Source organism: Anopheles ziemanni, chromosome 2 (genome assembly GCF_943734765.1).
Source record: "Anopheles ziemanni chromosome 2, idAnoZiCoDA_A2_x.2, whole genome shotgun sequence".
Lineage (NCBI taxonomy): Eukaryota > Metazoa > Arthropoda > Insecta > Diptera > Culicidae > Anopheles > Anopheles ziemanni.
Window position 1 is genome coordinate 49,675,109 of NC_080705.1, and position 12,501 is coordinate 49,687,609.

Here is a 12,501-nt window from a genome sequence, read left to right on the forward strand (position 1 = left end):
CTCGTTCATTCTTGGGTCGGTCGGGTCAACGTTCCCCTTTCGCTTATCAGCTACGATCTTATCGATTACTCATCGATCAGCTGATACCTCTCGTTCTCGATCCTCTCCTTCCTATATGCTGGGACGTTGACCCGACCGTACTCCTCCTGTCTCATTCTCATTTCGCTCACTGGCCCTACCTCACTGATCCTCACGCTCACGTATTTGTTTTGACAACAACGATCTTATTAATGGCTGGAAAAATCGTCCGTATTTGTGGAACAAGTGTGATCCGAAATATAAAAATATAGATGCGAGACAGAAGGGACTACAAGAAGTATTGGAAATTTACTCTTTGTACGAACCGGACGCAACGGTCGACGTTGTGAAACACAAACTGAACAGCCTTCGCAAATGCTACGGAAAAGAAAAAAGTAAAGTTGAGGCCTCTTCAAGAAGTGGAGCAGGATCTAAGGATGTCCGTGTTCCAACATTGTGGTATTACGACCAGCTCTCCTTTTTGGGTTACTCTTCCAAAACATCTCTTAGCAACATTGAAAGCGAAGACGAAGGAAGCAGAATAAAAGTAAACTGTTTTTTAATACACAACTATTTCTTGGTGGCCAGTATCCTGTACATACAACATCCTCCTTTCATCACAATACCATAAAACTTTAGTTTTAGATAGACAAGATACTATTTTGATTACATCTTACAGAATCGTATAAATCCTATGCGGTATAACCTTGGTCGATGGCCGCATCTTGCCATTCAACTCAACCCTCACTTGTGAAATAATTTTGGAATCTTAATCGTACCTGTTTTGCTTCTGTGTTACCGGGCCGCTACACGAACCGCAAACTCCAACCGCGAACTCAAAAACCGTATAAGTTTACGTCAAAATCTTTTCGGTTCGTGTAGCCGCGTTTTGTGGTACCAATGCTGTCGCCAGTCAATGCAAGCGAAAAGTTTCTGACAGTCTATGCATGTGTCAGTCTCTGCTGTTTTTGTTTTTGTTATCAGTTAGCTCAAAAAGCTGCCTTTGAAGCAAACAAGATATCATCTTAAGTTAACACAAAAAGTTAAATATGGATAATCTGTTGATGAGTGAAGAGTGGCTAACAACCCTATCCAGGGTCATCGAGTTAAGTACCCAAAACTCTCAACAACGCAACAGGCAACGCAACAGGCGTATTGTGCGTAGGTGGTGGATGCGTCCAATTTTTTTCCGGCGGCAAGAAGATGGCAACCGTTTGCTTGACAATATTGTAGCAGAGCAAGCAAATGAAACCCTGATTAACTTTCTTCGCATGAAGAAGGAAGATTTTGATGTTCTCCTTGACATGATACGCCCAGAAATAAATAGAATGAACACAAATATGCGCGACTCCATAACAGCCCAAGAACGGTTGCTTATAACGATGCGCTACTTGGCAACTGGAGAAACATTCAGTAGCTTGAAGTATTTGTTTCGGGTGAGTTAACCGCGTTTGATCAAAACAAAATTCAACATTCTTTTTTTATTGTAGGTGTCTCGTTCCTCTATAAGCAATATAGTCAAGGAAACTTGCTCCTGCCTTACTAAAGCTCTACGGTCATACAGTCTATCAAGAAAGTATCCGTACAGTCATCAATTTCAACTTTAAGCCTAGTTATCTCAGCGACTACGTGACCTAGGACAATTATTTAAACGACATCTCGTAGATAAACTTCTATTCTATCCAATGAGGTCTTAACATTTCGAGAAAGTTACTTGTAGGTCACTTTGTTCTATAGAAACCCAAAAAAAGGCTCAAAATCGATGACAAAAAAGTATCCGTACATGATGAGTATTGATGATGTGCCATCCGTACATGATATGCCAATATGGTGCAATCAATGCCACTTGCCTCTATAATAGCCTGTAAGTGCCAAGAAATAATTTCTACCAGTTTTCTTTTCGAAAGATGCTGGAAATTTGACCCGATTCCATAATAGTTCTAAAGATGTCTACTAAGATCAGGATAATGTTCCGTTGGTGGTAAATCTAGGCATCTTTCGACAAATGTTGTATAGAGATCGATTCCGGGCCCTTTTCGAGTGTCGTCAACACTTGTATGATCTCATAAAGTAGTCACTCTTGGACAATACATGGCCTATTCCTAGGATCGTTATTTTACTCAGAGAGAACATTGTAGAACATCTAAACTTTTAACAAGGGTTGGCTTGTCCAAGGAATAAAATGGGCTAAGTAGACCATGTCCCACAGATGATTTATAATTAGTTCAATGTTTCCAGTTCGATTAATGGCCTCCGAACACCATAACACATACTCTCAACTACTGTGTTTTATAGTTGGAAGAACGTTGCTCGTATTGATGATTGAGTTCGACGTCAAGTCTCTATTGATGTTCGTTTTTTTGGCCACAATTGCTTAATATTGTCTGTATGAAGTCTTTATATAGTGTATAAAACACTGTGCCGACACGCCAATGGCATCAAAATACAGCGATTTGCAAATCCCCAGTCTTCCTTATTCTTTCCTTAGAAATGAAAAATTTGCAACGTACAATTATGCAATGTTATTGTTATTTACAAAACACCTTCTTAGGAGTTGTAATCCAAATCATATGATTGGTGATCTAGACACTTCTTTCTTCATGTTTAAGAACTCTAAGTATGGAGGACTTCATAGCTTTTCGAGCAATCACCCCCTCATAGCGATTGAGTAACCACGAAAGATGTCTGTTTGAAGGGTTTAGTCTAGTTGTACCCTGGTTAATTCGACAAATTGTAAGTTCCTGAGACTTAGCATGATATTTCCCACAGGGTTCATCAACTTCCCAAGTTAGGTTCCCTTTACTGCACATGAAAAAGATAGTTCTCTATCGGTTGCAGCTGTTTGCCTAGTTTCACCGGCATTTCACGTTGGATGATGATATAAAATTGTTGCCACCATACTTTTAGACACTTAATAACTCGAAATAATGGCTAGGTTGATACTTTGACTACTAGAACCTCACCAAACCGGTGGTTTTCTTCAAGAAAGGTGGGTGTACGGATACTTTTTTGTCATCGATTTTGAGCCTTTTTTGGGTTTCTATAGAACAAAGTGACCTACAAGTAACTTTCTCGAAATGTTAAGACCTCATTGGATAGAATAGAAGTTTATCTACGAGATGTCGTTTAAATAACTGTCCTAGGTCACGTAGTCGCTGAGATAACTAGGCTTAAAGTTGAAATTGGTGACTGTACGGATACTTTCTTGTCAGACTGTATGTGAAGGTAAATTTATTATTTTCAGCTAAAAATTATATACAGTATGTCCCATAAAAAAATGCGAAAATTTTCAATGCTTATTTTTGGGTAACTTTAAACGTTATTTTTACGGTGGTCATGTGTGTGTGTAATCATCTGGTAGTATACTATGAGAAGATGTAACCAAAGAAGTGATTCTCGAATAATAAAGTTGAGAAAAATGTACGTTAATACATTGTGATTAGTTTACTGCTCGCCCAAATGCCCGTAAAACAAATTGTATCGATCGCGGGATGCCACCTGGCTACTGTTTACCGTATCCAACGATCACTCCTTGATGGACCACATCCCATGATGCCAGGAAGTGGCCATTCACGGTCCACTCGCACGCCAAAGGGCATCAGATCAATGAGAGGTAGAGTGAGACAAAATCGTAGCAGATCGATTAGGAAATCGGCTAAGGAAGCCGATATTTCAAAATCTACCATGCATCGGTTGATCAAACATGACTTGAAAAGTTCGTCCAGAGTCAGAGTAATGCGTCACCTTGTAACAGACCGAATCAAACAACTACGGCTGGAGTTCTCGACACGTTTGGTGTCAACATCAAAACAAAAGAATACCGTCGTCGTATTCTCTGATGAAAAAATGTCCTTCGTCGATCCCGTGTCTAACACACGTACAGACAGGTTTATAACAGCCAAGAAGATTGAGGATGTTCCAGAGACCCTGAAAATCAAGTTTATAACCAAACATTCGGCCGGAGTCATAGATTTTGAGACCATTTCGCCCAATAGCTTTAAAATGCCATCAGCATTCATCAAAGCTGAATTAAAATTTAATACCGAGGTTAATATTAACATTTTGTAGGACCACGTTCTGCCATGGATAAAAGCAAACTTTGGAGCACAAAAACACATCATTTTTCAATAGGTTTCAGCCCCGTGACGTACTTCAAAAAGGACTCAACTATGGCTGAATAAAAACATGGAATTTTGGGCAATTACATTTGACCTCCCACCAGTCCGGGCTTGAATCCTTTGGATTAAACAACATGGGCACATGCTCAGGTTAAAGCCTGTGAACGTTCTAGCACCATCGTTGGATCCCTGACAGCTACAATTGCCAAGGCGTGGATCTCGAAAACTGATTCATACATTGAGAAGATATGCTCTCGATTTTGTCCCCGTATGGACGAGGCGATCAAGAAAAATGGTTTACCAAATTATTAATGTAATCATTTAAGGCTTAAAAAACGATTCCCTTCCTTAAATTACAATTTGTTTGATTATTTTGTTTGAAAAAAATTATTTGAATCTAAGGTACCGATTTTCGCATTTTTTTATGGGACATACTGTAGAGATAAAATGTGTTGAAATTTGGTTTTCTTTCAATAAGATAGCCTAACAATCAATTGTTTCAGTTCATTTAATTTCAACATTCATTTTATTTTATTATCATCATCATCAGCAGAAGAACACGTTTACAATTAAAAAAAACACAACGTAGGAATTAGAGGTAAACAACATTTATAACATTAAACACAATGCACATAACAATCACATCGCTTGCCTTTTGGCCTTCACATCGTCCTCGGCCTCCAGCATGGCTCGCTGAATCCTCGACGTCACCTCCTGTTGTTCTTCAGGCGTGAATCGTCTGAGGAATTCAGCGACCCAGCGACCGAAAGTGTTTTCCGGCGAGTTTGCGTTGGCCACGGTCGCCTCCATTAGCTCTTTGAGGACCTCGCTCACTTCACTACCCTCATTGATCCTTCGCCGTTTTCTTTGAGGGTTTGCGGGGGTTCGGGCAGGAATGGAAGGTGAAGGTGTATCGTCTAAGGACGTGGAAGGAAAGCTTGAAGGTAAGGAAGATAAACGGTTTGATGGTCCAGGACAAGGAGAGAGATTATCGGAAAGGGACTGGGGGGGATCTATTGGCAACATGTAGCAGTGGTCGGGATAGCTATCAGGAGGTGATGTTGGAGTCGGATTAGCAGGAGGAGCAGAAGGATTGAGGGAGTGCAGAGCGAGGTCCTCATCGTGCTCGTCAAGCTGAAAAGACAAAAAACAAATATTTACAAATATTAATAGCAAATTGATAATCAACTTGAGCAAATAGTTTTCTAAATGTAAATAAGTTATTAAGTTAAGTTTTATTTTCTTTTTTACAGTTTCCTTCTACAAAAGCAAAATGGTTAGAGGTTTCAAAACAGTTTGAGGATCGTTGGAACTTTCCACATGCTATTGGAGCAATCGATGGCAAACACGTCAGCTTCCGGCAACCGGATCACAGCGGATCAGATTATTACAATTATAAAAACTTTTATAGCATTGTGCTTCTGGTGATAGTGGACGCTCACTACAATTTTCTGTTTGCTGATGCTGGTGGTAAAGGGGGTATATCGGACGGGGGAATGCTCAGGACAAGTCGGCTTCACAACAAGCTAGAAAATAATTTACTCAATATTCCAAGTGCAGAGCCATTAAGAGTGCCGTATAAGGTTCAAGTACCATATTTTTTGTTAGGAGACAAGCCTTTTGCTTTTACCGAATACTGTATCCGTCTTTTTGGAGGAGTACACCCACCTGGCAGTTACCAGCGTATTTTCAATTATAGACATTCGCGTGCTCGAATGCCTGTAGAAAATTCGCTTGGAATACTTGCAAATCGATTTCAAGTATTGAAAGGTCCTATACTTCTTGCTCCTGATGTGGCAAAACACGTTGTATTGACAACAGTTTTTTTACATAACTATATAAGGAAATCGTCCTCAAGGAATACTTACTCTCCGCCATCGTCATTCGATAGGATCGTTGATGGAAACTTAGTTCAAGGCGACTGGCGGAACAACGATCATTTGGAAAATCTACAATTTATTCCGACACGTACACCTGATCGTCTAATGAACATTCGTAAGCATATGGTACACGATTTAAAAAACAACAATTATTACACTGAACAATTAACGAACTAATCAACTAAGACATACTCAACAAATCAGGTACGACTGTACATATGCCTAATACAATTTAACAATAAAATTATTTTACATACCGTATCAACGTGTCCATCGTCCTCCATTACATTTCCGAGAAACGCCATGGCATCGTACGCGAACCATTTCGGTCGGTACACTTCCGAGTGTGCTAAACATTATATATATATATGTTTTGCAATTAATAAATTTTATATATGTATAAAAACATAACATTATAACAAACATCAACTTACCAGCCCCCGTCTGTGTAGATTGCCGAACTTTTGATCGATACGAACGGTAGCTCGACAGCAGATTTTGCCACAAACGCTTGGCTTCTGCTACCGGCATATCGACCTCCACAGCGATGCTTGACCAAGCGTCGTTCTGCGATACCTTATTTTTATAATGTTTAAGCTTTTTATTATAAACGACCGGCCGTTTCTCCACTACCGATATCAAGCGGAGACTTTGTTCTACGTTCTTAAATAAATAATATATATGTAAGAACCGTAATCTTACGCTAACCGTTCATATTTTTCATAAAAAATGTCCGTTCTCACCTGACGCGCGTACAATCTCTTTGATTCGGTTCCGCTCATCTTGCCTTGTTTACCAGCGAATTCCGGATGAATATTTTTAGATGAAATTAGCTGGAGAATTCAAAACCACATATATTAACAATAAAAAAAATACAATCGCACACACAGTTTGAGCACGAAAGTCACTTTACTTTTTTAGTATTTCGCGGTTATTTGTTGTGCTTCCTTCCCACTTGATCCTTACGTGGTGCCGCTTATCATTCGAGTGACTTCCCGCTTTCCGGTTTGCCAAACCCTTTATCTCGGGAGCCCTTTGTTGTATCCAGCATCCATCACATAATCCCCTTATGCATTTGCACCGGGTGCCATATTGCCGAAAAAAAAGCCTTTAGTAACCTTAAAATCCAACGGAAATGTAATTTAGTTTCATCACAGGCAGAGACGAATGACCGAGGAGGTCAAAGTCTCTGAAATTAAAAAAAACAGTTTCATCACAGGGAAATAAATCTTAAATTAAAAATTATAGCTATAAAATTACAAAATATTACCGTAACTACAAAAGAAACACGTAAATTTATCACCATATGTTCGTTTATTTTGTTTTTGAGATTTGTTATGTTTACATTTATTTCTTTTTCGTCTTCTTCTTCTGACGCATTTGAGTTTGGGGTTCGCTGCCAAAAACTTCGCGGGTGCAGTTTCCAGCTCACGGAGCTGAAAAGTTTCTGACGCAAACTTCTCGGTTGTTCCCCTCTTCGCGCCGCAAAGTTTTTGAGTTTGCGGGTCGTGTAGCGGTTCTCTTAGAGTTTCCTGTAGGTATAGTTTGAAGATTTAGCATTTGATTCGACAAAAGAAATTCATCAGGCTTGATATTTTCTTCGTTGGATGTTTGGCAACGCAGAAAATTATGTAAATAACATACAGTTGGGGGTCCGCGACAGCCGAGCGGTAGCGCCGGTTAGAAAATCGGCCCATGAGCGCCGGGGCTCACCACCTCGACGGCATGGGTTCGAATCCCAACCGAGACCGGACCATCCCCTGTACGAGAGGACTGACTATCCACGTACACATAGGGTAATAAGTCTCCTAAGCCCTTAACGGGGCAGGCATGACCAACAGCAAGGTCGTTACGCCAAGAAAAAAAAACAAACATACAGTTAAAACTATTTTTTTAATGTTTTCAACGTTTTTGATTCTTATCGCTGATTGTATAATTTGAAAACGAGCAGCTAAAATGCCGAATGCATTCTCTACAACCCTACGAGCGCGTGACAATCTGTAATTAAAAACCTTAGCTGAATAATTAAGCTGCCTTCTATTGAAAGGTTTTAAAAAATCTTTGCGCAATGCGAAAGCTTCATCACCCACAAAAACGTATGGAAGAACCGTGTTGGAGTTTTCAACATTTTCTTCCGGCGGCAGTTGTAATTTTCCATCTATAGATTGAATGCATCCTCCATCTGAGATACTTCCATGGCCACCAACATCGCACATAATAAACTTATAATTCGAATCAACTATTGCCATGAGCACGATGCTGTGGAATTTTTTGTACTTAAAATATTCCGACCCACTGCCTGGTGGCGGAATTATTCTAATATGTTTTCCATCCACAGCGTCCAAGCAATGTGGAAACTGCCATCGCTCAAAAAACTCCGCAGAAATTGCTCTCCATTCATCACAGTTCCTTCAGACCTGAAATTGAGAATTGATTTTCTACAATTTATGCATGGTACGATTTTTTATATTTCAGTTGGCCGATATATTTCAGTTGGCCGATATCGAAGAGAATCATGATGAATACCCGGAGGAGTACCTCGAAGAGTATCTGATGGACCATAAAAATAATAGAACAGAAACTTCTATAGAATACAACGACAATAATAATGCACCTGGACTATCACGGAAGCGGAAGCCGGTGGAAGACGAAAAGTCTTTGCGTAAAAAAGTTATGAAGCTAGTCATCGATCGACTAGAGAACCAGCCATTACAAGCACCAATAACTAAGACTTCAGGATTCATTGAAACTTTACAAACTGAATTGGACATGGTTCCAACCGAAATCCTTCCATATGCAAAAAAAATGCTGATGGAAGTTGTTGCTCTTGGTCGAACCGGCAACATTACATCAACGTCGTATATTAGTCAACGGCAATAAATTATTTACCCACATCATCGAATTTCTTTCATTTACCTTCATGTATCTTTTGAGCACGTTCATAATCGCCTGGCATGTTTCTGGAACTATTTCACACAATAAGGGTTGGGATATAGCCGTTTCAAAAGGTAAATTTTGATGCCGCTGATCAAAAATCGAAGTGTTGCACTTAACCTTTCATGGGCAGATACCGCTTCTCTAAGCTGAATGTTTTGTTTTCGGATGAATGGTGTAACCCACTGCAGTAACATTAAATAAGTGTTATCATCCATCCTTGCGTAGATTAGCCAATCCGTCGGTTCCAACCGCAGTTCATCCATCAAGTTCGTGTGTGAAAAACGATGTCTTTTCGAATGTAAATTTGTAACCCATTTAGTACTTTTTGTTTTTGGGACTTATGTTGCAAAAAGAACACCCACTGCAATAAGTAATTCTTCGTCCATGGTTATATCTGATTTTACGTTTACTTTCAACTGTTTTCAAATATAGTAAACAAACGACGATGACACTTCAGTGATATGAACAAGCTCATTCACCAACGGGCCTCCCGCCACTCCAATGTCATTCGTTTTCGATGGTCGTTTGACAATCCGGTGCTTTTTCCAGGCCACCACTGGTGACCAGTGTGATAAGGCCATTAACCTGTGGTCACAGCTTTCCGCAACCGCATGCGGTTGCGTTTTTGGTCTGTCAAACAAGCACAGCTTTTTGCCAAAAATAATAATTTAATGTTTGAATATACCGCTTATATGAGCATACAATCTCATTAAAGTCTACTAGGAACAATATTTACTGTTGACATATAAAAACGCAAGAGTCTGCGGCAAGAATCAAACTCGTTTGATTTTTTAGTACAGAAACCGAAAGGTCTTGCGTCTGCGTTGACAGCCCATGACAGCTCCTATCTCTCCCATGGGAAAAAACGCAACCGCATGCGGTTGCGCAAAGCTGTGACCAGGGGTTTAAAGACGATTGTCGCATTTTTCTATCACTTCTGGCAGGATTTTAAGGCCTCAGGGGGAAGGTAGTGGGTGGCAGTTGGGTGGTCGCGGGGAGGGGTGGTCCTGCACGACCCACCGGGGGTATCTGGGTACCAACTGGACTCAAAACCACTTTTTTTCCAAACTTCCACTAACAAATCGCAATGTCCTGTTTGTTTTTAGCACCTTTCAGCGGATTTTGCTCGAGGGCCGAGATTTTGCCACTAGGGCCGATCGCAAAAACGGCACCACTTTACGTCACCACGTTTTTCGCTCACCGTTTCCACAAATATTAACCGAATCGCACGCGGTTTTCACCAAAAATTTTTAAATAATTTTCCGCGTCGTTTAACACTACACTTGCCCGGGAAATCGTAAAAAACTTTTCCACCGATTTCCCGACTGACAATCTGTCAAAAAGTTTTTCACTAATAACTTTGCCAGTTTTCCACCGAATCACTCGCGGTTTTCACTCAAAATTATCTCTTAATTTTCCGCGTCGATCAGCATCACTTTTCCTCGGAAAATCGGGAAATTTTGGGAAACTAATTTTCCGCTCACGAAAAGTTTTTCGCGCGCGGTTTCCACAATTTCCAACCGATCACGCCCGTTCTTTCACCAATATTCCACAAATAATTTTCTGCATCTTTTGATACCCATACTACAGATAAATTCGAAAATTTTTGTGTCGCCAGGGATAACTGGTTTTTTTTTTGTTAACCCAGGGACAAATGCACTTACGCACATCCCAACGAGAAATGTTGGCGTTATTTTGGGGTAAAAGAATTCTCTTCAGAACTGCCCGCTCTTCTTTTGAGAATTCTTTTACCCCTTCTTTTGCAGCAGATTTCCTATGCAATCTAGGTGTTAAACGACTTCTGAAAAGAAGGGTAAAACATTTCTCTTAATACTTGCGGGACACCGCAAAAGAGAACAGTTTTGACCGCAAAAGAGAACATTTCTAACTATACGTGGCAAAAACGTATACCCATTCGTAGTAGATTATATGAGCTGGGTTCAGGATATCTTTTCTTTCCCAAAATAATTATTTTCATGCAGGAAAATATTTTTGATTGTTTTATTATTTTGATACATCGATAGGGTAACTATACCAATAGCGGTGCACTTAGTAATGTAAATTCCAATTAGGTGTAATTTATGAGTGTTAAGAACACAATATTCCACATATTTGAATTAATTATGATCGAAACATGACTTTTCTTCTGAAAAACATCTTATTTTCACCGTAAACCATACAGAATACACGAAAAAAAGCGTATTTTTCTTCCTAGTCGGTTGCTCCTATTATGGTGGTATGGTTCCTATAGTTGTGGTATCGTGTTCCTATAGTGGTGGTAGTACGACAAACTTGAATATATTTTGACTATTACTTATTTTTGAAGCATATTTCTAACAGAACGGTAAAATACTCCTTGACCAATGCGTTGTCATTGAAAAGACTGTATTGTTTTACGGAAATGTGTCCAACTAGCTTGACGCCCCGGCGTTGCTCGGTGAAGAATAGGTTGAGAAAAGAGTTATGGATCTACTCTTTACTTGAAAGTTCGATTTAATTTAATAGTTACGATAACGGCATGTATAAAATGTTTGATTGTTCATCAATTTCCCGGTGATGTATAAACCTTGTTGTAGCTATGGTAGATACACCTTGACATTTGTTTACATGCTTGTTTTGTTAGTGTTAGTAAAACTGAGTTTAAATTGTAAAATTTAGATGATTTTATCGAAAAAAAGTGATCAAACAAACCTTCAACAACATCTGCAGTGCTTAAACTATATGTGTGAAAAGTTTCAGCTTTAACAGTTCAATATTTTTGGAGTTTTTAGTGTACATAGAACTCCATACATAAAAAAAGCTAAAATATGTAGTAGATTTTAATTCATAAAAAATGCTCTGAATATTACAGCTAAAACTATAGTATATGCTTTATAGCGTATCCTTCGCCCGCTTTCATTTTTCTTTCCTCTGCTTCTTTTGCTGAGCCTTCTCTCCAGTTCTGCTTTGTTTATTTTGTAGAAACAGAATAAAATCACTAAATTTACCTGATTATATATAAACCGGAATAAAAGTAAAATATACTTGTGAAAAAATCTATGGCTGCTATAGGAACAACTTGGGTTTTTGTGCCTATAGTGGCACTATAGTAAAAACTATGAAAATATAATAAAATTATGCTAAAATGCACTAAGTTCGTATAAATCAATTATATTGGGGTATGACAGTAGCGAAATCATATAGTTTTAATGATTTTGCAGTGATTTATAGCCTTAAGGTAATCATGATATTCGTTACAGATTCTTAAGGAATGCAGTATGTTGGGACAACCTGTTTGGAAAATATAAATTTTGGAGCTTCTATATTACGGAATGAGATGGTTCATCTTTTTAACACTTCGCAGAAGATCAAAGAACATTTCATAGAAGAACAAATAACTCCATTGCATATATATCGGCGTAGAGCTAAGATTTTATTCCACTACAACCACTATTGGTACTAGCTCCACTATGGGTGCACTTACCCTAATATTATATACATATCGTCCGGTTCGGAAAGCAATCAGGGGAAATGTTCAGAAATCGTCCGACGCCTCCTCTGGTTCGTGC

At 39.2% G+C, this 12,501-nt stretch overlaps 1 protein-coding gene and 1 pseudogene across 1 annotated transcript; one reads left to right on the forward strand and one right to left on the reverse strand.

The window, feature by feature from the left end:
* The first annotated feature begins 1,067 nt into the window (after positions 1-1,067).
* Positions 1,068-2,344, forward strand: LOC131293762 (uncharacterized; annotated as a pseudogene).
* A 2,431-nt stretch (positions 2,345-4,775) lies between these two features.
* On the reverse strand, positions 4,776-6,798 carry LOC131293763 (uncharacterized). Its single transcript, XM_058321824.1, has 4 exons — positions 6,760-6,798; positions 6,451-6,679; positions 6,274-6,365; positions 4,776-5,270 (listed from the first exon to the last, which is right to left on the reverse strand). Exons 1-4 carry the CDS (start codon positions 6,796-6,798, stop codon positions 4,776-4,778), a joined length of 855 nt encoding a protein of 284 aa, XP_058177807.1.
* Between the last annotated feature and the right edge of the window lie 5,703 nt (positions 6,799-12,501).

Coding starts and splice junctions, on each gene's coding strand:
- LOC131293763 (XM_058321824.1), bottom strand. CDS start 6,798: ATGAGCGGAACCGAATCAAAGAGATTGTACGCGCGTCAG. Junction 6,366..6,450: donor ATCTACACAGACGGGGGCTG/GTAAGTTGATGT, acceptor TATAATGTTTAG/CACACTCGGAAGTGTACCGA. Junction 5,271..6,273: donor ACGATGGACACGTTGATACG/GTATGTAAAATA, acceptor TTGTCTTTTCAG/CTTGACGAGCACGATGAGGA.